Source organism: Anopheles merus, chromosome X, assembly GCF_017562075.2.
Source record: "Anopheles merus strain MAF chromosome X, AmerM5.1, whole genome shotgun sequence".
Taxonomy (NCBI): Eukaryota; Metazoa; Arthropoda; class Insecta; order Diptera; family Culicidae; genus Anopheles; species Anopheles merus.
Genome location: NC_054081.1, coordinates 11,493,897 through 11,519,847, shown reverse-complemented (window position 1 = coordinate 11,519,847; position 25,951 = coordinate 11,493,897). Strand labels below are relative to the sequence as shown.

Genomic DNA, 25,951 nt, shown 5'->3' with positions numbered 1-25,951 from the left:
CGAATTTTAAGGGACAATATATATGCGACTTTAGTGTTCGAGAAAAGTATCAAAAATGTTTATTTTCTATTATGATCCGAAAAAATAAAGAAATCACTAAAAAGTTTGTATAATACCAATTTTTTGTCCGTTAGACTAGGGTGGTTTTGTTTGATACTTTTCCGTTTGATTCACGTGATTGGCCCTATTAACGCCCATTGCCAGTCCAAAACTCGCGTAGTCATACAAACACTAAGATACTAAGAATTGATCAATGCATTACTATTGGCACATGGAGGTAGTCCGTAAGGTTGTGATACATATAATTTCAATATACCTACACTTTTCATCCACTGGAACCAATTATTTCACTTTTCATACAAATAAAAAAGAGCCTCCCGCATAACGAGTGAGTCATTGGAACTTGTTTTGGGTAAATCAGATTCAGATTCATGAATCTGAATGAATCTTTGGAATGATTCTGAATCTCGTTTGGAAAGACTCATGAATTTCAAAGATTCATGAATATCGAAAAATTCATTAGGCTCAAAAGGCTTTGTTTTTGATCGTTTGTTTTGCTACGGGGAGACGGTCCACGCGAGGCTTGAACCGACAATGAGCAAACTTTAGGTGGAATTGGGCAAATTCAATATTTAGGAAATCATTCATCTCTAAAGATTCTTGAATCCTTAGGGATATATGGATTTTAATGGATTTATGAATCTCATAGGTTCATGAATGATATAGATTCATGAATCTTTGGAGATTCGCGAATCTTTAGAGATTCATGAATCCTTGAAGATTCGACTCGAGATTCGAATCACTCATCACTGAAGATTCATATGAATGAATCTCAACGAAAGATTCATGCAACCCAACATTAATTGGAACGGATTAAACTCGTTATGAGGAGTTCCACTGTGCTCTTCCAAATACTGTACCAAGCACATGTAACAAATCGAGTTCTTCGAGTTCCTATATTCGGAGAAAAAAAAGATAGGTTGTCTGGAATAGTATTCAACTAACATCCCGAGTTATATAGTTTTGTCTAGTCAAGTATCACTAATTGTTTATTCAATCCTTAATTTTTGTTTGTTTGTTTTTTTCTTTTTGCGTAACATCGGTGAATCTTCCAGAAATTCTACAACTCCGCTAAACTGCTTTTCACAACGCATATACGATTAACTTAGAGGCGCATTCGCGCAAATGCCGTTGGACTGAAATTGTTGATTGTTGTTGTTGTTGATATTGATAACCTATATTGTTCCACAAAATGCTTTCAGCAGTCTTCTCTCAGCCCCAACCGTTTATTGTTGTATGCTATGGTTGGCTCGTTAACCATACTTTCTTCTCTGTTTTTTTTTTTACAACAAGCATGTCCATTCTATTAAACCCTTCCCTCAGCGAAATAATGTGTGTACGCGTCTTCACGAAAACGGTCGGTTTCATCGATCGACCTTTGATTGATAAGTTTCAGCCTCCCGATGATACTACCGTACTAGAATACTCAACTAATCACCAGCGTCTCCCCCTTTCGCCCTTGCTGCCGCAAAGGAGCACCGTGCGCGTGCCGGTTCGATTGCAAAACGGAGGTCCCGCGCCCTGGTCCGTCCAAGGTACGCCCTTACCAGTGCGGTTGAATTTCTTTAAACTTCCACGACTGGTACGCGTTGTTGATGTCGCACGGCATCAGCGCTAGCTGGCGGGTTTGCGGCTGGTAGCCCATACACTTTTTGTGCGTTCGGTGTAGCAGCGTGCCGGACTGCTCGTCGTACTGCCACGGCCCGTCGACCGTGCCGAGCCGGCAGAAGGCGAGCTTGATCTCGGAGTTGTACGCCTCGATGCAGCGCTCCCCAACGCCCAGCTGGCCCGCACCGTTCAGCCGAATAAGCTGATTGTGGCCCTGGCCATGGCATTGCTGCAGCCCGATGACGGCGGGCGGCTGCCGGCCGAGCGCGTCCACGCACTTCTCCTTGCCGACGTTCTGCAGCTCGCCCCACTTCACGTTCGCCGGCAGCATCGGGTACTTGTCCAGCACGTCGTACGCCACGTTGTCCATGTACCACTGGAAGCTCTTGCACTGCAGCCGCTCCTTCAGCGCCAGCTGCTCGCTGATGTCGCCCATGTCGAGGAAGCGGGCGAGCGGCTCGCGCGTGTAGAAGTACTCCTTGTACGGCCCGTCGAACCACGTTTCGATGACGCGCTTGTAGTTGATCGTAATCAGCGGGCCCTTCTTCTTGTTCGCGAGCTTGCCGAAGTTGTACGGCATGAAGCCGCGGTAGACGTGGCCGACGCGCGAGCACGGCACCCACTCGATGCTGCCGCCGCACTGCCAAATCTTGAAGCTCAGCTCGAAGTTCTCGCCGCCCCAGACGAGCAGGCCGGAATCGTACGCGCCCAGCTCGAGGAAAAACTTCCGATTGATGGCGAACAGGCCGCCGGCGTGGGTCGGGCTGCGGTACGGCTCGCTGTCGTGCTTGCGGCGCTTCTGCTCCCGCCGCGGCACCTCGTTCTCCTTGTACAGCATGCCCCACTCGAAGATGCCACGGTAGTGGTGCCCGTCCGCGTACACCGGCCGGTACTCGAACGTCTTGTGGTCGATGCCGTCGATGATCGGCACGGTCATGACGGTGCGGTCCCGGTGGATCGGTGCCAGCAGCGGCGGCAGCCAGTTCGTGTTGACCTCGCAGTGGGCGTCCAGGTACACAATCACCTCGCCGGTCGCTTCCTTGGCGCCGCGCGACCGCGTCCGGATCAGGCCCTCCCGCTCGCTGTTCCGTATCAGGCGCACCATGCCGTCGAACCGCTCGATGTAGCGCTCCAGCTTGCCCTTCAGGTCCTCCTTGTCCGAGTAGTCGTCCACGAGGATGATCTCGTGCAGCAGGTGCTTCGGCGAGCGGTTCAGCACCGAGTGGACCGTGCGCATCAGCACGCTGAAGCCCTCGTTGTGGAACACGATCACGACGCTGGTGCGCGGCAGGTGGTACGGGTAGTCCCAGTGCTTGCACTCCTCCAGCCGCGTGTCCTTGATCGTGCGATCGAGCGAGATCGCATCCGACACCACGATGTTCATGCCGTACTCCATCTCCGCATCGGTCGCCCGGTTTTGCTGGTCCTCGGGCAGCACGTACGCCTTGCCGCCCTCGCCCGGACCGTCCACCATCGGTTTGTCCGCCGGCTCGAAGTTGCCCAGGCCCTCCACCAGCTGCGGCACCTCCTTCGGGTGGTTCCGGTCCTGCTCGCCGTCGCCGACGTCACCGCCGTGTCCACGCATCGCCGCCAACCGGGCATTGTACGCGTCCTTCACCGTGTGGTGGTCCACGCCGGACCAGGTCGCAATCATGTACAGGATCATGATCACGATTGCCAGGCTAACTGCGATCCGGAAAATCCGGCCGCCCCGTATGTTCGTCACGCGCATCGTACCGGTTGGCGAGCAATTTGACTACGTGTCCAAATTTCTGCTGCTACTGCTGCTGCTGCTGTCGCATGCACACCGGGAACCGCCACGGTTTTTCGGGTCCGCCTCAGATAACAATGGGCTATATTATGTGAGAGAGCATTTACGATCAGCCGCTTTCTCCGTCCTCCCCCTGTACCAGTTTCGCTTCTCCCACACCCTCACGCACCGTGGCAAACACTAGCACACGATTACATTCACCAATAAAGCTTCAGCGAGATATTTCTCCATGAAGCGACTTTGCTGCCCGTAATATCGCTACGAATAAGTATTGCTTTACCAGGCGGTTGAAGCGTTCAGTAAATCGCTACGTCAAAGTTTTGACGGTAATGGAAAAAAAATTACTTTCTAACTGAAAAATAGGAATGTTCCCGTTCTGTGGAAGCGGTATAAGTTTCGACTGCAGGTGAAGTTGTGTGTGCGAGCGTAACCAGTTTTGTATATACGTAAACAAATGTCAAACGTCATCGAGTAGGAAACGTCAGCAAATGACCCAATTAGGGAATGGTCAAAGCTTTAGCACATGCGGCATCTGCCTGACAGATCGGTATTACACTGTTATTATCTTTTTTTTATAAGGACGTTCCCTGAACTATCCTTATCGTATGGTCTATTTCACGGTTTTTCTTTTTAAGAATAATGAAATGATATTTCTTAAAATCCTATTGCAACTAATAATAGTCGTTAATTTACCCATTCGAGCAGTTTTGACACATCTTGTATTATTTTTTCTCATGTGCCACAACTCCACTAAACGACCACTAAATGAGTTCTAAATGACTCAAGCTCTCAACCTAAAAGGAATCTACCCAAATAGCCAGCTCGTACTTTATAGCTGATTTAGGGCTGTTTAACGAAACATCGGTCCGATGTCGTACTTTGTGGCTGATTAAGAGATAGACGGTACTTTGCGGAACTATGGAGCTTTTTAACAGGCACATGGTACTCTTTGGAATTTTGCGGCTGATTAGCACTATGTGTAGGGTTCATGGTGGAACTTGAAGGCTTGTTAAGAAAGCGTACCGAACTTGGTGGAACTTTATAGCTTTTTAATGCATGACATCGGTACGAGATAGCGTGTCGTCAAAGTGTCAAAGACGGACGCCGGCAATAATCTCATTGCTGCTGCACAAGTTAGATTCGTTAATTGAAGAATGAAATTTGAGTGAAGTGATTGTGAATTATCAGTAAATTGTGTAAAATTTTGTGTAATTCATCAATACAAAGGATTTAAAAATATACACATGTGTTTAAACGAAAAAAAAATTGTTGTTTATATCATCGATGACGCTTGCTTGAAAATAAAACACAAAGAAAAATAATCGCTGGCATTGTGGCATAAGGAAGCTGCTTAGGCGCTGTTTGAAAGACCCACATAGAACTTTGATGCTGTTTAACTACTGCAAAAGGCGAATTAGAGCAGCGATCTTTAGCGTGCCAAAATGAGCTGCTTAAGCAATTCTGGCTATTTGGGAATTCAAGCAGCGATCTTTAGCATGCCAAAATTAGCTGCTTAAGCAATTTTGGCTATTGGAGTAGGAACATTTGTATTTTCACGAATATTTCTGAAAAATGGCTTTGAAATGGTAAATAAAACATAGCGTAACGTACTAATATAGTTTATCAACCAAAATAATATCGCTATCATGAAAAATAATAAAAATTGTAGATGTATGAGCAGTTTTGAGTAGTGAAACTGCTGCACTAGCTTGACGAAAACAGGAAAGCTACCCTAGAATCGAGCAAAAACCTTCACTTTTGCAATGCTCGCAAATTTCCAAACTGCTCGAAATCGCTACTATAAACCTTGGCCGAGGCGGTCGTGCTGTAGATAGCGAACTGTTTCCGCCTTTTCAGGTCACCGCAAAAAAAGCCTGTAGAAACGCCTTTGGCATTGCTGATTATTTCAATCGAATCTGTCAGCTTTTATTATGCCTTTTTCCTACTTCCGCTGAAACGAAAAGCACGGAGGACTCGCTACGAGGTATGAAATTTTTAATATGGGCATAATTCCGTTTAAATGTTTTCGAACATTCTACATTAACAATTCACTGTAAAACGATAGTGCGTGATGTGGCTGTTTCTGAATATGCTAATTTAAATGATAAACCAACCATATAGCCAGTTGTTGGGTGATTTTTGTTTACCAATCGGCACACCTCTTGCGCTCTCAGTGAATATCAAAGCCAACCGCCCCGTATTAATATTGTTTGATCTTTTTTTTTTTATCTTTTTAGTAACTTAGTTGCATCATGGCCCCGTCACGAAAGAACAAAGTTGTGAAGGAGGAAGTGCAAGTGTCGCTCGGACCGCAGGTTCGCGACGGTGAGGTCGTGTTTGGGGTGGCGCACATCTACGCCAGTTTCAACGATACCTTTGTCCACGTTACGGACCTGTCCGGCAAGGAAACTATCTCGCGCGTGACCGGCGGCATGAAGGTCAAAGCTGATCGCGATGAGGCCTCGCCTTACGCCGCTATGTTGGCCGCTCAGGTAAGAAAAGGCCCGATCCGTGATCGTGATGTGTGTGGTATCTGTGCTAGTTGGAATTAATCTTTTTTTTTCTATCCTAATATTCGCAAATACAATAGGACGTTGCGGAAAAGTGCAAATCGCTCGGCATCACCGCGCTTCACATTAAGCTGCGTGCTACGGGCGGAAACCGCACCAAAACGCCGGGACCGGGCGCCCAGTCGGCGCTGCGTGCGCTCGCGCGTTCCTCGATGAAGATTGGTCGCATCGAAGACGTTACGCCCATCCCGTCGGACTCCACTCGCCGGAAGGGTGGTCGTCGCGGTCGTCGTCTATAGAGAGTGATACCAATATTTCCATCTCGAGTGCGCGTGTCGGCCCGTGGATGCATTCATTTGTTTTGCTATGATTTTGTGTGCATCACGGCTGGTATCTCCCCCGCCTACGTCCCTGTCCGCTGGGACTTGTGGGCGCGAGTGTTACTCAAGTGCTAACAGTTTATTTCTTACGCAGACGTTTACAATTTTTGTCACTCCCATGCCGTCGTGTACGAGAATACCAATAAAACACGAACTGCTGCAGTCCTGATGAAACTAAATGTGTACTGGTCGTATTTTAGATAGAAACGTTGAGAAAAATGCATTTCAAAAAAAATATATAAATGAAGATTGGAATATACATACAGATAAACAGCCGGCACGTGTATTGGGTACACGCAAAGGATGGTAGGTCAGTGCAAGAGCACCTACAGTAAGAGACAATTAATTAAACCTTTCACCACAATCGATTAATGCTATTATAGCTGTTTCAGACTTCAGATAGTCTTAACCCATTTTAACTATTAAAAATAAATAAAAAATAAAAGAAAATAATAATAATAATGCAGAAAATGACCAGCAAACACTGATAGCTCCGTTTACAGAATAATAACATTATTCCCGGCAACTAGCATCAGCTCTATTTCGATTAACTATGTTTATTCGTTTTTAGGAATATTGAATGTTGATTGGAATGAAATTCGCTATTCGTGTTTGTCTTGATGTGTGGTTGTGGTTGATTTTTGTGAATTAATTATGTAGTTTAGCACCGGTCATTCGGGTACATCACAACTAAGCATCACGCACACAGCTCGAACAATACAAATAATAATTTATGTATTTTTTAAACGCTAATTTCCATGTATTATGTTGTAATGTGCAGGGAAACCTCAACAATTTTTTGATGAATTCAATACTAGTACAATTCAATATTTGTACAGATACAGTGAAATCTCTCTAAGGCAGCGGTCGGCAAAGTCCGGCCCGCGGGCCAAATGCGGCCCAACGCAACATTAAATCTGGCCCGCGAGTAGATTTGACACGGGAAGAAAATATTCTTCCAGAAATTATTGAACTTCTTTTAGCATGACATTTCACACATTAATGATTACACGGATTTTCGGAAGTTTCGCATCATTTTGGGACACATTCTTCGCTCTTGGCAGGCCATTCAGATAGCTCAAGAAATAAGGAAAATGCTTCCTACGACATTCTTCGACGATTGAAGCCTAATGGACTGAAGCTGAATCCTCTTTTCCCAAAAGCAATTTTAGCGCAAATATTCAACGGCATATGGTAATGAAAAACGATGGCAATTTCTCTTTTAAATAAATAGCTCCCTAAACCAAATCAGAGTTTGCATTTTTATATCGCTGTGGAGCCGGTAAATGCTAGCTTATCAAGAAATGCTCCTTAAATAAGATCATTTTGCTTGTTCAAAGTTACCTCCAGAGCAATCAGTTTTTCGTCCGCAAAAAATGTTGTGACCAGCGTGCGCTTTCAGAAACAATCGAGATCTACTCTACACACTCCTATTATTGCAATTAGTTTTTAAAATAGGAATATTCATTCGTGTTTCTTGTCCGGATGATATTATTACATAAAAAAAACAACATCATCGCCAATCATACTGCTGATAGCATTAACATTTTGATTTTTTTATAATTCAATAATTTTAGTGCAAAATAACTGACCCACGGCTCTCGATCATTTACAACATTTGGCCCTTTGCCTCAAAAGTTTGCCGACCGCTGCTCTGAAGGTGAATCTTCAGGGGACCGTCAGCTTAGAGAGATATTCTTGTTGAGGAAATCGGAGGAAGATGTTGCTATCCTTTGACCAATATTTTTATGTACTATCATCCAAAAATTAATTCTAGAGCATTTTGGCTGCCAATTCACATATGCAGCTTGAAGGATATTCGTCTCAGGGAGATGTTCATCTCGAAGAGACAAACAATGTATGGAACTGAAGAGACTGTAGACATACATTTTTTGTAGACTAGAGATTTCACTGTAAATACGTTTGTTTGGAAGGGGCGAATATTATATTGTTATGTAGAGAAATTGTTCATAAACAACACAATCTTTCTTTCATCAATCCTTTTCTTTAATCGCCGAAAAGAATTCAATTGTGATATTAACATGTGGAAGTGTGTTGGTGTGTATGTGCGTCGGTGAATGAAGGTACCACGCTAATGTGGAATAATACTATACCAATAACATACATATTCAGCATAATTTTAGAAGACCTGGAAAGGAAGGACGATATATGTTGGCCTGAGCCGTAGTGTGGTCATCTGGCGCCTTTGGCAGAAACATAGTTATGCGCCCTGGAAAATGCGTTTACCATCCAAGCATGTTATGAAGACTATCAATTTGGTGCATCTCAAGGTCCAGCACCAAACAACCGCAACATCCCGAGCAAGCAACGTCGATAGCAAGAAATGCTCGGTTTGAGAAGTTAACAATATCGGCAATAGAACAATGGCAGCTACAATCGAGTAAGCCCGGGATAAGGCTGTTCTCTGTTAGGGGAAAATCCTTCCGGAAGCACGTCCACTCCTTCATTTTCGATTGCAACAGCCGTGTCCGTATGACTTAATGACATAAATAAAACCTAAGGAATTCTGAGATTTTAGTGCCTAAAACACTACAACTCAATGTAAATAAAGCGACATGTATCAATCGCTAGGTATGAAGTACAATCTATATAGTGAACAAAATACGTCAATTTTAGGTACCAGGATCGGATACATCGATTTTGTTCTCAGTCCTTCTCCATGCTTCCGTCCCAGCGACTTCTCAGTAGAACGAGCAATAGCGGGAAACATGAACATAATATCAACTCAGCTTTGTGCCATAACATAATCCTCAAAACATGAATTTTAAGATCCGTAGTAAAAAAATGTTCAACGCGGGAGAGAGAACGATATCGATAAAAATATAGATAACACAGTGGTTAAAGTATGAATGTCCTCTTGGCATGCCGAAATCGAGCATCGCGGCTGATTATCCCAAACGACCAATACGCGATGAATGGTTAAAACTTTGGACCTGAGATGAGGCCCTATCTCAGTACCCATACAGCTACCCAAAGGCACACAATTTTGGACTTAATTTTTTGGAGAATAAAAAAAACCTGAAATGCTCCTCCTCCTCCTCTCACGGACTTCTTTGTAATAGTTGCGGGAGCTGGGAGATAGTGGAGGAGCAGTAACAAGTGTTTAAGAATATAATTTAACGGGGAACACATTTCATCGTCACGTCACACGCCAACAACGAGAATTTATCAGTGGTCGGTCGTGTTTGAGTTATCGGCGTTCCGTGTGGACCACGGATGCTAAATGAAATTGGCGTGTATATTTTCGTACAGTATCTCTTTGTTACTGCGAAGTCGAATTGATGCAAGCGAGTAGCAACGAGGGGGAAGAAGAGGAGGCACAGAGAAAAACGCTCCACAATCGCACATACAGTCCTACAGCAGCAGGCAATTCGCGAGAACATCGGGAGAGTATAGTTCAAAGCTCGCGAATGCGTGCAACCAGGTGCAGTATAGAAGATAAAGCAAGACGGGCGAGGTTTCGTTCAAGCTAGATCCAAACTGTCTCATTGAGATAGTGTAACCAGTATTCCAGCATTGCTTCTTCACGTGTAGCTAAAATTGATTGCAGTTTACATTGCAGCGTTTTTCACAAGACTATCGCACCGTTCCGAACCCGCATCGTGTTTGATTGTATGATTGATAGTTAGGGGCCCGATGGTTAGTTTAGGGGGCAACGCCAGCTGAAAAAAAGCCATTCGGATGTTTGTCTGCGTTTCTAGAATAGAAACACAAAAAAGTGTTTAGCAACTATTGTTGATCGTGGGTGTGGGTAGCAGCAGCATTTTTGATTGCTGTCGCGTCGTTATCTGTAAAGGAAAAAATGGCGAAATGTTAAGAACCACGGTCAGACTAACGATCATGCATGCTCCCTGGCATATGAGCTCCCCGCTTCTTATTGTGGGCGCAGACAATGTAACACACACAGTACTACACAGTGATGAAAATTAAGCAGCATAACCTAATGCATGAGAGAACGAACTCTGTACGACGAAGCTTTAGGAAAATCGGGTCACGTTCACATTAAAGTTTAAGCCTTCTTTTTTTATTGACGAAACCAACAAATCCTCGTTACATCACGGCACGCAACTTAGATTGTGCTGCTGGCTTTAATCGCATCGCTTGAACTTTTTCGCCGACCAGACACACAAATGAATACAGCCCCCTCCGTTTTGACTTGCGCCCCCATCAGAGAGACCAACACTCTTAGGCTGAGTTGGCATTCGGACCGCGGCGGCGTCCGTACGCCTGCACCACGCTCGAGAAACGCCGGTTGTACTGAATGCGACGCTTAGCACGGCCCGTCTTCTTCTTCTTCTTTTCCTTCTTTTCGACCTTGGGCGTTTGTCCCTTCACTTTGCCGGCACGGGCGAGCGAACCGTGCACCTTACCACCGAGCAGGCTGACGGTGAGGTCCAGTTCGACCGAGGTCAGCTGAGATACGGTCACATCCTCGCCGAGTGGTACGCCTTCGCAGTAGAGGTTCAGTTCCTGAGCGTCGACGGACTCTAGTCCTGCCAGAACAGCCTAGTAAAGGGGGGGGGGACACGAAAATGGGAAGAAAACAAAAAAAAAGCGAAGATGCTGTCTTGATTATTGTGGATCATTTACAACGGAACATTTCGGAGTGCAGTGTGCTATTCTTGTGTGCTGTTTACAAATTGAAGCAAATCGTGACGTTATAATGTGGAAGCAATTAATACCACGGATTGTTCTATACAAGCAAGTAACATCCGCTTCTCAATGTTCCTTGTGTATTCTTTGGGCAGAATTGTTTTGTAGGAGGATCAATGCGTGTGGGTATCGGCAAGGATCCGCTGGTGCCTGCCGGTGTAAAAAGCAATGCGTGAAATTCATTTCTATTAGTATTTTTTATGGAAGCAAATTAAAACCACGGTATGTTCTACTCAATCAAGACACAACCGTTTCTCAATGCTTCCTGTGTGTATATTTTGGGCAGTGTTTTTGATAGGAGGATCTTGAGTACGGAAGTAGCTGCAAAGATCCGCTGGTGTCTGCCGGTAAAATAAAGTTATCATTTTCTTTGTGGACGCAATAAATACCACGGATTGTTCTACACAATCAAGACCAATCCGTGTCTCAATGCTTCCTGTGTGTATATTTTGGGCAGTGTTTTTGATAGGAGGATCTTGAGTATGGAATGAACCTGCAAAGATCCGCTGGTGTCTGCCAGTAAAATAAATCCTCCTTATAAATCAAGTATTCATTTTCTTTGTGGACGCAATAAATACCACGGATTGTTCTACACAGTCAAGACCAATCCGTGTCTCAATGTTTCCTGCGTATAGTTTGGGCAGTGTTTTAGATAGGAGGATCTTGGGTATGGAAGTAGCTGCAAAGATCCGCTGGTGTCTGCCGGTAAATTGATTTTGAACAGCAATGTACTTGTACTTCAGAAAATAAAACGTCCATAAGATTCTTTCATAAAAAATAAATATTCTTTCACATCATAAAAAATTAATATTTAAAATTCAGTGCGTTTGTAAGCGGCTCCGGCAGTTGTACCATCAATTTAATTATTTGTTGCGAAAGTTATGGCCTCGATTATAACGCAATAAGACGTTAATGCCGAGTAGATATTTTCGCATTACTCTTGCATACACTTTAGAGATAAACCACGATGTAAGCCGTGTATATCCGGCCAAGATGTGGATGCTTGCACAGAGTGAATTATTGTTATCAATTGATCAAAGAAATTTACCTGACACCTGCTTATTTTGTAGCGAGATTTATGGCCTCGATTATAACGAAACAGAACGTTACTACAGAGTAGATATACTCGCGTTTTTCTAGCATACACTCTAGAGATACATCACGATGGAAGACATGTATACCTGGCCAAGATATGGATGCTTATATTGTCTGACATATGTTGTTGAATCCCTTTATCATTGAATGTTGCCGCTCGTGGCAACAAAACCTGCTGAAACTATACGATATATCCAAAAGGCTTGTTTGTAGCAAGATTTATGGCCTCGATTATAACGAAATAGAATGTTAATACCGAGTAGATATTCTCGCATTACTTTTGCATACACTTTAGAGATATATCACGTGTATTGCGTGTATACCTGGCCAAGATGTGGATGCTAATATAGCGTACATTCTTATCATCAATACCTGGTACCTGCTCATTTGTAAGGAAAGGCTAATTTTGTGGCGAGATTTATGGCCTCAATTATAACGAAATGGAACGTTAATACAGAGTAGATATTCTCGCGCTTTTATCTAGCATACACTCTAGAGATACATCACGATGGAAGACATGTATACCTGGCCAAGATGTGGATGCTTACACAGAGCAGGATCGATTTGCAAAGTATTATTTTAATGTGGTATCAAATAATAACAGTTTGGTCGTACACATCTTATCTTCGCACAGGAGGCTAAAGATGTTTGTTTTGTTTGGATTCACTTATAATTTGGCAAACGTTCTTAAACCGCAGCTCTCTCGTTCATTTTAGGAAGCATGTACGGTTTGGTAAAGTTTGCTGAAGCTAACATGAATCTCTTCGCTAGTTAACGATTGTATTGATATAAACCTATACCGCAGAACCATAGTGAAGAAAGGCGCTGCGGTTCAAACGTTCAAAGTTACTCTAGCAGCGATTCTAGGGAGTCTAGCCGATGTGTCACAGATGACTCTGCTGTTCGCTGCAAATAACAGTATTATAACAGTGCATTATTTTTGAAGGAGTGATAACATTACTGGCAGGTTCTAAACGCTTGTTTTGATCTTGATTTTAAGACAGTATCGCACAATCGGGGCCGTACCGAAGCATGTACAAAGTTTCCAGAATTTAACATGAATCTCTTCACCATTTGCATTTGTATTGATATAAACCTATACCGCAGAACCATAGTGAAGAAAGGCGCTGCGGTTCAAACGTTCAAAGTTATTCTAGCAGCGATTCTAGGGAGTCTAGCCGATGTGACACAGATGACTCTGCTGTTCACTGCAAATGCCGTCACGAATCAAGCTTCAACTTGAGCCTCAATGTAAAGCAACACATTATTTACAAGAAATAGCACTGCGAACGCATCCGACCGAATTCAATGGAAACCGTGTTTAATCGTGGTTCTAGAATAGCAACGACCACCATTCCACAAGCATGGCCGCTGATGGCCATTGCACTTATTTGATTCAATCAATTCAATTTAATTACACTTACCTTAACATGGCTAATGCTGTCACCCGGCTGGACGTCCAAGACGTGCGTGTTTAGACCTCGAACGTGCAGCTGCATCTTCAGTGATTGGCTTAAAATTAATCAAGCGCGATGGTTTGTAGCAACTAAAACAGAGAACAAAATGTGACCATCAGTTGGGCGAAGCGTTCAGATAAACACGCATTTCAGACACGAGGTGGGTATAAGTGGACAATTTTTAAGAAAGCCGACAGAAGATAAACCTAGACACCACCACGCATAGTGCGCGACATATGATGGCCAGCGGTGGAAAGATTAAACTGAAGCACAAATCATGCTCAAAATCATACACAGCACCACGCAAACTACGTTAAGCGAACACATTTTACTGACTAGTCCAACCCAGGTTTACCAAAAACGAGCCAAAATTAACTTAGCATTTCGTGAGACACGTACCCTGTGCGGAATGCAAACTCGAAAAGAAAGAGGCATGTGGGATGTCAGCGTCTAGTCGGAAATTGTGGCGACAGCTCGCCGCGAACCAGTGAGAAAAGGCCTTTTCATTAGCCAGAGCATGCTCGCAGAAGCAAGTCCCGGCCGAGGTGAACGTAGGGCAACCCGAATTCGAGCAGTTTTGGAAATGCCGTGCGATTTTTTTATATTGTACAGAAGATCGCCGTTTTTATCCGGCTGTCCGTTTATTCGTGCTGTTGAGAAATGACAGTTAATTACAAAGATAACATTATGTGCAGAGGAGGATATTTGTAAAAAAAGGTTTTCAGAGCATAATGTTATAGGGTTTCCCACGATTTATTGGTTGGTTCCCATCAATTTTTGGTGGGTTTTCATATTTATTTTATGCCTTTCCACGATTTTTTTGCCGTTCAATTGTATTGATATCCAATCGAAAAAAAAATAAAATAATGGGAACGAATCAAAAATCTATCGGATACGATAAGAAATCGTGGGAATGCACCAAAAAATCATGGGAACTGATCAATAAATCGTGGAAACCCTGTATAACAAAAAAAAACGTTATAATTAAGGGCACATTTCAAACATTCATGACAGTAATATAATAATGAGTCATAAAACGCATTCTATTGAGTAAACTACTTTTTTTTACTATTTTTAGAATGCGTAGGTCGTTTGCCGTCTACTAAACGAAGTCTTTTTATATTCCGTTTAAGTTGGGAGCTTTACACCCCAAATACCCAAGCGCCACAGATTAAGCTTAAACGACTGGAAAATTGAATATCCATAGGAAAAAAATGAAAGCTTCACAGCTTCATTGGTTTGATCAACAGATGGCGTATTGTAATACTCATCATTATATTGCTATCCTTTTCTTGCAATGTGTTTCGACAAGTTTCATCTTATAATGACCTATATAGCCTTCTAACTTTCTGAGTAAAAATCTATATGAATGTTCGTGTGGTCAGATACGTGGGTATCAACACCAACGACCATTTCTCAAATCTCACTTGCTTCAGTACTGGTAGGTTCCGTTGGAGTTTAGTATTTAAACAATCGTATCGCTGTTCTAGTTCTAGCGATGCATAACTTCAATGCGAAACCATACAACAGTACAGAGGAAATGAGAAAGCTCTCCTCCAAGCGAGGAAGCTCCACAGGTTAGGTATCCCACAAACAGATGGCACCACCAGCTTTTTGCTTTTTTTTTTAGAATACATGAGTCGTTCACCGTCTGCTAAACCAAGTTTTTTATATTCCGTTTAGGCAGAGAGTGGTCGTTTAGTCGATTTGTGGCACTTGGGTTTAGTCATTTTATCGAGAGCTTGAGTCGTTTAAACCGCGTAGTCGTTTAGTTCAATTGTGACGCTTGGGCTGTTATTTAAGCTTTATTTTCGTCTTAAGCCCGGTCGATTCTAGCCCGGGTTTTGATGGTTTTGACAGTTTTCCAAGTGTCACAAATCCACTAAATGACCACTAAACGGGTTCGAAACGGCTAAACGGCAGTCGCCTTCGATATGTAACCGTTCTAATAGACATAGAGCGTCAAAAAAGTAGCTCAGTTTCGCAAACAGAGCTATTTGCCTGGCGCGATGTCTCTCCATCATCCGAAACACTTGAAATATCCAGTTTGTTAACGAGCTAGATTAATGCAAAACTCAGCAGATTAATGCAAAAATGAGCTACTTTCATCTACGCGGTATGAAATTTATCAACGCAACTCATCGAAGACGAGCGCAATATGTTTTCACTCTATGTCTATTTGAATGGTAACGGTTTTTTTTAGATTTGAGATCGCTGTTCCAGTCATTTAACCCCTATATGTGATGCTTGGGGTTTCTGCTGAGGTTGTCCAGTGCTGCCCCTAAGCTCAGCACACGGCATTGTTTGTGCAGGGTTGTATTGAATGGTGTTGGAATCACTATCATTCATGATATGAAAAAATATGCGACCACTTTTTTGCATTGTCATCTTTCTTTCCCCCTTTTTAATGCGTAAATTTCCTTTCAGCTTGGTTCGTGTAAAAATTATTGTTTAGAAACTCCATTGACATTTGGCTCGAGCAGGCTTGTCAAACTCTTGGTTCGATGGCTCATCTATTATCCAGAAAAGACCATTTTTGCAGAGCTCCACCATAAAACATGAACACAGTGTGGCCAGATTTTTATGGTGGTTTTCGGTAGGAGCGACAAATTTTGATCGGTAGTTTTCGGTAGGAGTTTCAATTTATATTCCCGGTAGGTCCAATTTCATCGCATCTCTTGAAATTACGGGCCTGAGTAATCAATGCTGAACTTCTAGTTATGGTCGCTAGTGATTTCCATATTTCATATGGAGTTTACTGCAGTCCCAAGTGCCACAAATCCACTAAACGACCACTAAACGGCTTCTAAACGCCTCAAATTCTCTACCTAAACGGAATATAGAAAGACTTCGTTTAGCAGACGGCAAACGACTCATGCATTCTAAAAATAGCAAAAAAGCTGGTGGCGCCATCTGTTTGTGGGATACCCAACCTGTGGAGCTTCCTCGCTTGGAGGAGAGCTTTCTCATTTCCTCTGTACTGTTGTATGGTTTCGCATTGAAGTTATGCATCGCTAGAACTAGAACGGCGATACGATTGTTTAAATAATAAACTCTAATGTTACCCACCAGCACTGAGATGCAAGTGAGATTTGAGTAAAGGGTGTAGGTGTTGATACTCACGTATCTGGGGTTGAAGGGTATATAGGCCATGACTAGAAAAAGTTAGGTGAAACGCATTGCACGAAAAGGACAGCTATATAATGATGAGTTATAAAACGCCATTTATTGAGCTAACCATTGAAGTTATGGAGCTTCCGTTTTTTTCTGTGGCGATATGATATTGCAGTCGTTTAAGCTTAATCCCAAATAGCCAGAATTGCTTAAGCAGCTCATTTTGGCACGCTAAAGATCGCTGCTCTAATTCGCCTTTTGCAGTAGATAAACAGCATCAAAGTTCTATGTGGGTCTTTCAAACAGCGCCTAAGCAGCTTCCTTATGTCACGATGCCAGGGATTATTTTTCTTTGTGTTTTATTTTCAAGCAAGCGTCATCGATGAAATAAACAGCAAGATTTGTTTCGTTTAAACACATGTGTATATTTTTAAATCCTTTGTATTGATGAATTACACAAAATTTTACACAATTTACTGATAATTCACAATCACTTCACTCATTATTCATTCTTCAATTATCGAATCTAACTTGTACAGCAGCAATGAGATGATTGACGGCGTCTCTCTTTGACACTTTGACAAGATCCACCTTGTACCGATGCCATGCATTATAAAGCTATGAAGTTCCACCAAGTTCGATACACACTCTTAACAAGCCTTAAAGTTCTATCATGAACCCTACACAAAGTGCTAATCAGCCGCAAAGTTCCAAAGAGTACCATGTGCCTGTTAAAAAGCTCCATAGTTCCGCAAAGTACCGTCTATCTCTTAATCAGCCACAAAGTACGACATCGGAACAATTTTTCGTTAAACAGCCCTAAATCAGCTATAAAGTACGAGCTGGCTATTTGGGATCTGTGGCGCTTGAGATAGCACTTTCATCATCAGATACATGGGAATCAACACCATCGACCATCATTCAATCTCACTTGCTTCAGTGCCGGTGGTTCACATTGAAGTTTAGTATTTAAACGATCGTATCGCCGTTCTAGCGATGCATAATTTCAATGCAAAACCATATAACTGTATAGAGGAAATGAGAAAACTCTCCTCCAAGTGAGGAAACTCCACTGGTTGGGTATCCCACCAACAGATGGCGCTACCAGCTTTTTTGCTATTTTTATGAGTCGTTTGCCGTCTGTTAAACAAAGTCTTTCTATATTCCGTTTAGGTAGAGAGCCTAAGTCGTTTAGAACCCGTTTAGAGGTCGTTTAGTGGATTTGTGGCACTTGAGAGTTTGTATATAGGTTTGACAGCATGCGGAATTCCACGGCCGTGAAATTCCGGTCCGTGTATTTTCGGCCTTTAGGCTTTTTTGTATTGCCACCGAGAAGCGAGAACACGAACAAAAAAAAAACACACACCTACGAGGTCGCAAACTGCTCGAAATCACTTGCCGTGTTTTCTTAAAAAAAAACACACACACACAGGTTTTAAAATCTCCCACGCCGTCCCTTTCCAAATTCAAATCCAAGCCGGCATTTCAGTTCACTCTACCGCTGCAAGACTGTCGCTTCTAAATATTGATATAACTTGGACAGAACGAACCAGCACGCGCGTGCTTTTGTTCTCTGGGTATCACACACACATACACACACGCAATCAGCACATCAGATGGGATCTGACAGCTGCGTACCCTTTCCTGCAGTGTATTTTTCGTTCCCGTACTCGTTCGACTGCGGGGCCTTGCGGTCTGTTTCGGTTTTTGTTTTGATTTTGTCATTTTGTTTGTCCTTATTATTTCGTGTGTTTTTAATTTGTTTTCCTTGCGTACCCGCGCAATCAACCCTGCTCGCCAGCCGAATGCATCGAGCGGTAGCTTTGTGCTGGCCAACCTGCTGATGCAAATGTACGTAGCTGACAGCGTTGCTGTGTAGATCGTTTCCACGATTGAGGCGTGCGAGAACGGCAGTGCTAACAACAAGTGAGTTTAATACACTTCAAGTGTTACTATTAATCTGCGTGTACTATTCCGCCACTTTTCTGTTGGGACTTCATCTTTCAAATGTCGTAAATCACAGGTTTTCATACGTTCTACCGTTGTATGCTGTTGCTTTTGCTTTGCTGTATTGTTGTAACAATAATTCGGTTCGGCTCTCATATGACCGATTTATTTTAAGCTTTTAACAGAGGTTTCTGTCTCAATGCATACAGCCCACTCGGTCCGTGTCTACGTATTGCTTAACAAAACAATCGCTCGCCCCCCCCAGAAGCAGTCCGAGCACACTAGACTTTAAGATTTAGCGCACGATATGGTCATTCCTGGTCCGCCTGGATGCGTTCCCTCCCAGCTGTGGGCGGTTGCATGACCACCTTCTTCTACCAGCTGTAGTCTTTGGAAAGATTAGGCACTACTCGTACTTAAGCTACAACTTGTTCGCTTTTTCCGGGTAAGGGATGGTGTATTGCCTGCCCCACGATAGCTCGAAATACACGGCAAAGTTGAAACTGTTCAACTGCTGTCAGCTGTGTTATGATAAGCAACTGTGTGCAATAACAGCGCTTTTTTTTGTCTTGGGACGGCTTGCTGATCTATAGATAGACGGGCCGCCGGTTTCGGTGAGAAAGAACAGAGAGCTCTTGCCCCTTCCCAGCATGGAGAAGCGGGCAAAGAATAGAAAGGGCTAGCTAAACAAGATTGAAGTGGGCATGATAAACTTATTTATTCGAGTCTTAAAATGGAGATTTCGCAAACTGACCATTCCAACAGCTTATTTTGAAAAGGCACACCATTTCCCTTTTAGCCTCTTCATGAGCTCATTTCGTTTACCTAAATGTATTTTTTTGTTTATGCTTTTTCATTGCTTTTTGCTGTATAATCATCCTCATCAGTACCGTGTAGTTTTGACCTGTTCTTATTCGCATTTTCAAGCGCACAAATTACGAAACTCACTCTGTTTGGAAAATGACATCAACGGCATAAATCGTTTTACAGCTAGCAACAGAGAGCGTTGCAATCAGAAAAGGGGTATGCTGTTGCCGTTGCTTTACAAACAGGCCGCTGCTGCTGCACCGAAAACCTGTTGTCTATGGTCCTTGCGGCTGACGGGCACACGGGCAAGAAGGCAAGATTTAGACCTGTTTTATTCTGCTTCTTCTTCTCTAACTTCTGTCTCCCCGTGCCATTTGCTGAACCAAACCGAAACACACTTGTAAAACAGCCCGATCAGTAGCGATGCATGTGCATGAGATTTACTTCTGCATGTGCAAATTGCACAGCGACCGACTCGTTGCTATTTTCAAGCCAAAATTATTTACCACCACTGGCTGTATGGCGCTGGTGAACGTTACGCGTTTTACTTTTAAAAATCAGTTTCCGTTTAAAATTTTAGGATTTTCAGCCAGCTTGATAGGTGTTATCAGAATCGTAGCGAAGGGCTGCTGGAAAGGATACAAATTGAATGGGCACTCTGCCAGATACTATGCTTATCTCAGCCACGAGAATACAGTTCTTCCCACCGTCGCCCCGACCATCTGTACAGTCCCTTATCTTATCAATGGAATAATTTGGCTGATCCTTTATGGTTATGATTATTTTGTTTGGTGTGTCTTCAGTCTGTGCCGTGCTTTTCCATTTCTTGTAAAATAATACATCATTCGATTCATTGCATTATTTGAAGTAATATTGTTGTACAAAATTGCCCATCATATAAGCTAGTCATTTAAACACAGCCATCCAGGCGGAAACGCATTGAGACCAACCTTCTTTTCAAGTTTTAGTTACTTATCAAATCAATTGATAATTTCTCGTTATTATGTACGCTAGTCATGTGCTCCCAGGAAACATAAACTGACTGGCATATGCAATAGCCATGGCAGCCCAAGCATTAATATCAAAATTTGGTTTTTTTTTTAATTTTTCTAGATCCATACGATAGGTGCTGAGTATTTTCCAAACGGACATTTAACGCCGTTAAGATGAAGTTCGCCGAGCATCTTTCTGCACACATTACTCCAGAATGGCGCAAACAGTACATCAACTACGAGGTAAGTGACCGCCGTGTTATTGAGTTGCTCCATTTTTTAGCATAGGCTCTTAATACAATTGCCAAGTCGTCATACGCCTGAATTATTACTGCAATGGGGTTAATTAATCAGTCTCACTGGCTTTGATTAGAACACCACAGAGCAGGTCGCTAATGTCTTATTTTTTTTTTATTTTTTTTTTTTTGTAGGAAATGAAAGCGATGCTTTATACGGCAAACGAAGAAGCACCAGCCCTGGACAGTGTGGAGGAGGATGTTCGGAAACGGCACTTTGCAAACTTTGACGAAAATTTTTACCACTACTGCGACCAGGAGCTGAAAAAGATAAACACTTTTTACTCGGAAAAGCTGGCGGAAGCGACTCGCAAATATGCCGCGCTTAACACGCAGCTAAGAACCACGCTGGAGGGCCAGCAGAAGAGCAAAAGCAAAGGTCACAGCCATAAGCCGATCAACTTGCCGTACCGGAAGGCACAGGAGTTGAAACTCGCCTTCAGCGAGTTCTATCTCAGCCTGATTCTGTTGCAGAACTATCAGAACCTAAACCATACCGGTTTCCGCAAGATACTGAAAAAGCACGACAAAATATTGGCCTCCGACAATGGGGCCAGATATCAGAAGGAGCACGTGGAAATGAGCCATTTCTTCATCAACAAGGATATCGACAAGTTGATCAACGATACCGAGACGACGGTAACAACCCAGCTTGAGGGTGGTGATCGGCAGCGGGCTATGAAGCGGCTGCGTGTGCCACCGTTGGGAGAGCAGCAAAGTCCCTGGACCACGTTTAAGGTGGGCTTGTTCAGCGGCAGCTTTGTGGTGCTGTTTGTTGCGGTGATCTTGTCGGCAGTTTTCCATGACAGCGCCACTGGGGAGAATCTCAAGATCGCCTTTCGGCTGTACCGTGGTCCGCTGCTGCTGATTGAGTTCATCTTCCTGATTGGCGTTAACATTTACGGCTGGCGTTCGTCCGGTGTAAACCACGTGCTCATCTTCGAGCTGGACCCGCGCAACCATCTGTCCGAGCAGCACCTGATGGAGATGGCCGCCATCTTTGGCGTCGTGTGGACGCTAAGCCTTTTGAGCTTCCTCTACAGCACCAGCCTGAGCATACCGCCTTACATTAACCCGCTGCTAATGACTGTGATCATGATCGCGTTCCTCATCAATCCGTTGCGCGTGTTCCGGTACGAGGCACGCTTCTGGCTGCTGAAAACGATTGGACGAATGATAGCGGCACCGTTCTTTCACGTCGGTTTCGCCGATTTCTGGCTGGCTGATCAGCTCAATAGTCTCGTAACGGCGCTGCTGGATTTTCAATTTCTTACCTGCTTCTACGTTACGAATGGAAATTGGCTCGAGGCCGGCAGTAAGTAAAATTTGCGATAAACTACCGACGACTTGAACGAATCCGAATGGCACCGAACGTCTTCAGAAGTTTCCGACTCTCAATAACTCCGGACGACTCCGACTCCAAATGATTCCGGACGACTCCAGACGACTCTAACACCCAATGACTCCAGTCGACTCCGAATGACTCTGGGCGACTCCGGACGACTCCGAACGACTCCGAACGACTCCGAATGACTCCGGACGACTCCAGACGACTCTAGGCGACTCCAGACGATTCCGAACGACTCCGGACGACTCCGACTCCGAACGACTCTGAATGACTCCGAATGACTCTAGTCGACTCCGAATGACTCTGGGCGACTCCAGACGACTCCGAACAACTCTGGACGACTCCGAATGATTCCGTATGACTCCGTATGACCCCGTATGGCGACTCCAAATGACTCCGGGCGACTCTGAATGACTCCGAGCGACTCCACACGACTCTGGGCGACTCCGAACGACTCCGGGCGAATCCAAACGACTCTGGATAATGCAGGGCGGACCAACCTTCCGTAGTCGATTCCGAATTTATCGGGGTTTTTTTTTCAACGCTACCAATCACTACTACAGAGCGTATAAAATAAAAAAAAACATTGTTTTTTTCTGTTTTGTAGATACTCGTCAATGTATGGAGGAAAGTTACATACTTCGTCCAATAGTAAATTGCCTTCCTGCATGGTTTCGGTTTGCACAGTGCTTGCGCCGATATCGTGATTCACGAGAAGCCTTCCCGCATTTAGTAAATGCAGGGAAATACGCGACAACCTTCTGTGTTGTCATATTTGCAACGTTACGATCCGCGAATGCTTGTAAGTAATGTAATTGTAAAAAAATACTTATTTCTACACAATCATGTAACTACTGGCAACATACAATTGATTTTTAATTGCTGAATTGATTTATTATAGCCAAATATGAAGACTCCTCAGAAAACGTGTTCCTCTGGCTGTGGTTGATTAGCTCCGTTGTCTCATCGTGCTACGCCTATACATGGGATATCAAGATGGATTGGGGATTGTTCGACAAGAACGCCGGGGAGAACAGATTCCTCCGAGAGGAGATTGTTTATTCCATGCCAGTGAGTTATTTTGACTGTTGATTGCATAACAATAGTGGATAAACAACTCATTCAACATCTTCCTTTTTTATGTTCTTTCAGTTTTTCTACTATTTTGCAATTATAGAAGATCTGCTGTTACGATTTGTGTGGATACTGTCATACGCACTTACGGAAAACAAGCTAATCAGTGGTGATCTAATGACGTCTATCTTGGCACCGCTGGAAGTATTTCGCCGTTTCGTGTGGAACTTCTTTCGACTTGAAAACGAGCATCTTAATAATTGTGGTAAATTCCGTGCCGTGCGAGACATTTCCATCGCTCCAATAGATTCCAATGATCAAGTCATCATACTCAAAATGATGGATGAAGAAGATGGTGTCATTAATCGGTAAGTCGTGAGAGTTTGATATTGGTATAAACAATTGTAGATGGTTTAATCGTTTGCGATGGTTTTGTTACTTTTTTTTTTCAGATATACCAAGCATAACCGACCAAAGCCTAAAAAGATGAAAGATGACCGTAGAGCTTTGTTGCCGGCTTTTAAGACTACACATGAAGTCATCCCACCCGATGCGACGAACGTTAAACAAGCTTAGTAGCAATATTGGTTACAAACCCTCCATCTGTTTTACACTTATTTTTACAGTTTTACACACAATATAAGAGGTGAATATTAGGAGGTCGTTTACAGTTTTGCTCCTAAGGACGCCAATGTGCTTATAAGTGTCTTAAATGTTATATTTTCTTTACGAATTTCTAATCACAACGCTCGCAAATTAGTTCTCATGATATAATTTCAATTACATCGATTTTACCCGGCGTGAATAATGTCAGGGATTAACAAAACTAATGCGGCAGTTTATTTTAGAGAATGTTAGCTTGTACTTAGAACGTACTTACTTTTCATTGATTTGAAGTTCAATTTTTTAAATCATGTTAAATAATCAATAGCTTTGGCACACGGCCCAAGGTCAACGTACTATAAACCCTACAATTCCAATCATGGATAATGGATTTGCATAAGCTGCTCCGTTATATTATCTTTTTTGTTTGAATTTGGCTGTTGTAATTTTTAGATTCAACCGTTTCTTTTGCCGTAAATGGTTTCGAAGTATTGTTAACTCATGTATGCAATTGTGCTGTAGTACCAGAAGACCATCGATAATTTTCAACAAACGACCGTATTTATCGAAACATTCCGTTCTGCACGGTACAGTAAGGCTAATGCCATGAAGACATTTACAATTTTAGTTGAATGTTTTGTAGCGAGCGCATTTTAAATTATTCAAGTCTTACAATAAAAAAAGGCAAATGTATATTAAACACGCAAACGCAATAGCTCCTGTTAAGCAGAGGGTAATATGCCTTACAAGAAGTCTAGTACGTATGAAACATCCAATAACTACCATTGTTTCAGAAAGGTTGCCTTAATTAGACCTATAAGAATTTACGTTTTCGTAGATAGAATAGTGAAATGGCTGTAATAGCATGCCTTAGATGAGCTGCATCGGCAATTTTCTTGCAGGAAAATATTAGGATTTACAAAAGCTGATGAAATCTTATCACGCTTCCAGCATATCCAGTAACACCCTTAATTTCATATCAAAACCAATATCAATACTACAATGCGGTTATATTTTATCGCGAACTGTAATAATTTTTCTTACCGCAGTATTAAACACGTGTATGGGTCGATAAGTCGATTCAATTCCTTTTTTACAGTTCCGTGTTCTGGTTGATATATTACATTATAGTAATCGTTACCCTTATGATTCTGTTTTATACTTTTAAACATTGATTTCTTCTTGATTTCCCATTTCTTTTTGAGGATGAATTTTACTCTAAACCCTTTGCCCGTTATGGTTCCTAGCGAGTCATGGCGAGTCATGCAGGGCATACTAAAGCTCAAATTATTTTTTAAAAAGTGCGTTTGTTAACAATATTTTGCTGCAAGAACGAAATGTTAGCTGTGAAGAACACGTTGGCGGTGGTTTAACACCGTGTAAAACGAAATTCTATCGGAAAATAGCGTTTGTTAGTGCCAATTGGAACACATTTTCTCCAGAGTGAACAAAAGATTCCGTAATGTTTTTCACAGAAAAACAGCGATAAATGTTGTCACCGATGAGTGAAATGGTAGAATAAAACCTTTGCATTATATGAAAATACAATCCGTGTGTTTTACATTATCAAACCGAAAATGGAAAAAAAAGAAATATCAGATAACAAAATTCGAGCAGTTGGTGCGCTTGGTAGCGATCCGAAGGCGTACGATTTTTCTTCAAAATGCCAGCGCATGCGAACGACCCCACACAAGTTTATGTGAACGTTGCTGTAATGCTTGAAGTAATATTCGAAATCGGCCGTGCATCAGACCGTTTAGGCTTTTGAAGCAATGCAATTCGGATGTGAAAAAAATAAATGCGTGGAAAAATAATCAAACACAGAACTTGGTTTGTTTTTTACTCATTTAACCTTCACTTCTATAACCACCTACCCGGGTATGTTCTGCTCATTCTTTTTATGATAAATTATTTATTGGATAATCGAATCGATCGAACAATTTCAGAATGCCTAGAAAAACACGTTTTTAAACAGTGGTAAAAAATCATAATTAAAAAAAAATATTTTAAAACGAAAATCTATTTTTACCCCTCACTTCTACAACCATTTACCCGGGAAAGTAATACATGCAATAAGAGATTTGTCATAAATTTGTTACGTAAAAAGAAGCATTGTTACTATAGCTACATAAAATAAGTTAAATAAAACATATTTTCACCAATAAAAATACAAATTCCCTTATAAAATGTGTGAACTACCCGTGTAGGTGGTCAT

The 25,951-nt window shown here is 42.7% G+C and overlaps 4 protein-coding genes across 5 annotated transcripts; 2 read left to right on the top strand and 2 right to left on the bottom strand.

The window, feature by feature from the left end:
* Positions 1-1,016: 1,016 nt before the first annotated feature.
* LOC121594433 (N-acetylgalactosaminyltransferase 7) lies at positions 1,017-3,889 on the bottom strand. Its single transcript, XM_041917680.1, has one exon. It carries the CDS (start codon positions 3,398-3,400, stop codon positions 1,604-1,606), a length of 1,797 nt encoding a protein of 598 aa, XP_041773614.1. The 5' UTR covers positions 3,401-3,889; the 3' UTR covers positions 1,017-1,603.
* Positions 3,890-5,311: 1,422 nt separating this feature from the next.
* On the top strand, positions 5,312-6,503 carry LOC121597097 (40S ribosomal protein S14a). The gene is made up of 3 exons (XM_041922635.1): positions 5,312-5,423; positions 5,677-5,931; positions 6,030-6,503. Exons 2-3 carry the CDS (start codon positions 5,692-5,694, stop codon positions 6,246-6,248), a joined length of 459 nt encoding a protein of 152 aa, XP_041778569.1. The 5' UTR covers positions 5,312-5,423; positions 5,677-5,691; the 3' UTR covers positions 6,249-6,503.
* Positions 6,504-10,352: 3,849 nt separating this feature from the next.
* LOC121595962 lies at positions 10,353-14,061 on the bottom strand. Its single transcript, XM_041920464.1, has 3 exons — positions 13,955-14,061; positions 13,523-13,644; positions 10,353-10,856 (listed from the first exon to the last, which is right to left on the bottom strand). Exons 2-3 carry the CDS (start codon positions 13,595-13,597, stop codon positions 10,536-10,538), a joined length of 396 nt encoding a protein of 131 aa, XP_041776398.1. The 5' UTR covers positions 13,598-13,644; positions 13,955-14,061; the 3' UTR covers positions 10,353-10,535.
* A 4,230-nt stretch (positions 14,062-18,291) lies between these two features.
* Positions 18,292-25,278, top strand: LOC121593592 (xenotropic and polytropic retrovirus receptor 1-like). Of its 2 annotated transcripts, none has more exons than XM_041916105.1 (7): positions 18,292-18,595; positions 20,537-20,658; positions 20,847-22,026; positions 22,667-22,861; positions 22,961-23,130; positions 23,212-23,501; positions 23,586-25,278. In XM_041916105.1, exons 2-7 carry the CDS (start codon positions 20,590-20,592, stop codon positions 23,707-23,709), a joined length of 2,028 nt encoding a protein of 675 aa, XP_041772039.1. In that variant the 5' UTR covers positions 18,292-18,595; positions 20,537-20,589; the 3' UTR covers positions 23,710-25,278. The 2 variants fall into 2 exon arrangements, with proteins under 2 accessions (XP_041772039.1, XP_041772049.1); XM_041916115.1 differs by lacking the exon at positions 18,292-18,595 and adding an exon at positions 20,236-20,290.
* The last annotated feature ends 673 nt before the right edge of the window (positions 25,279-25,951 follow it).

What these genes read in the sequence shown, in the direction of transcription:
- LOC121594433 (XM_041917680.1), bottom strand. Translation starts at nt 3,400, where the DNA reads ATGCGCGTGACGAACATACGGGGCGGCCGGATTTTCCGGATCGCAGTT.
- LOC121597097 (XM_041922635.1), top strand. Translation starts at nt 5,692, where the DNA reads ATGGCCCCGTCACGAAAGAACAAAGTTGTGAAGGAGGAAGTGCAAGTG. An exon ending in CCGCTATGTTGGCCGCTCAG is followed by an intron (nt 5,932 to 6,029) that starts GTAAGAAAAGGC and finishes CAAATACAATAG; the next exon opens with GACGTTGCGGAAAAGTGCAA.
- LOC121595962 (XM_041920464.1), bottom strand. Translation starts at nt 13,597, where the DNA reads ATGCAGCTGCACGTTCGAGGTCTAAACACGCACGTCTTGGACGTCCAG. An exon ending in ACAGCATTAGCCATGTTAAG is followed by an intron (nt 10,857 to 13,522) that starts GTAAGTGTAATT and finishes CCCCTTTACTAG; the next exon opens with GCTGTTCTGGCAGGACTAGA.
- LOC121593592 (XM_041916105.1), top strand. Translation starts at nt 20,590, where the DNA reads ATGAAGTTCGCCGAGCATCTTTCTGCACACATTACTCCAGAATGGCGC. An exon ending in AACAGTACATCAACTACGAG is followed by an intron (nt 20,659 to 20,846) that starts GTAAGTGACCGC and finishes TTTTTTTTGTAG; the next exon opens with GAAATGAAAGCGATGCTTTA. An exon ending in GTTACGATCCGCGAATGCTT is followed by an intron (nt 22,862 to 22,960) that starts GTAAGTAATGTA and finishes GATTTATTATAG; the next exon opens with CCAAATATGAAGACTCCTCA.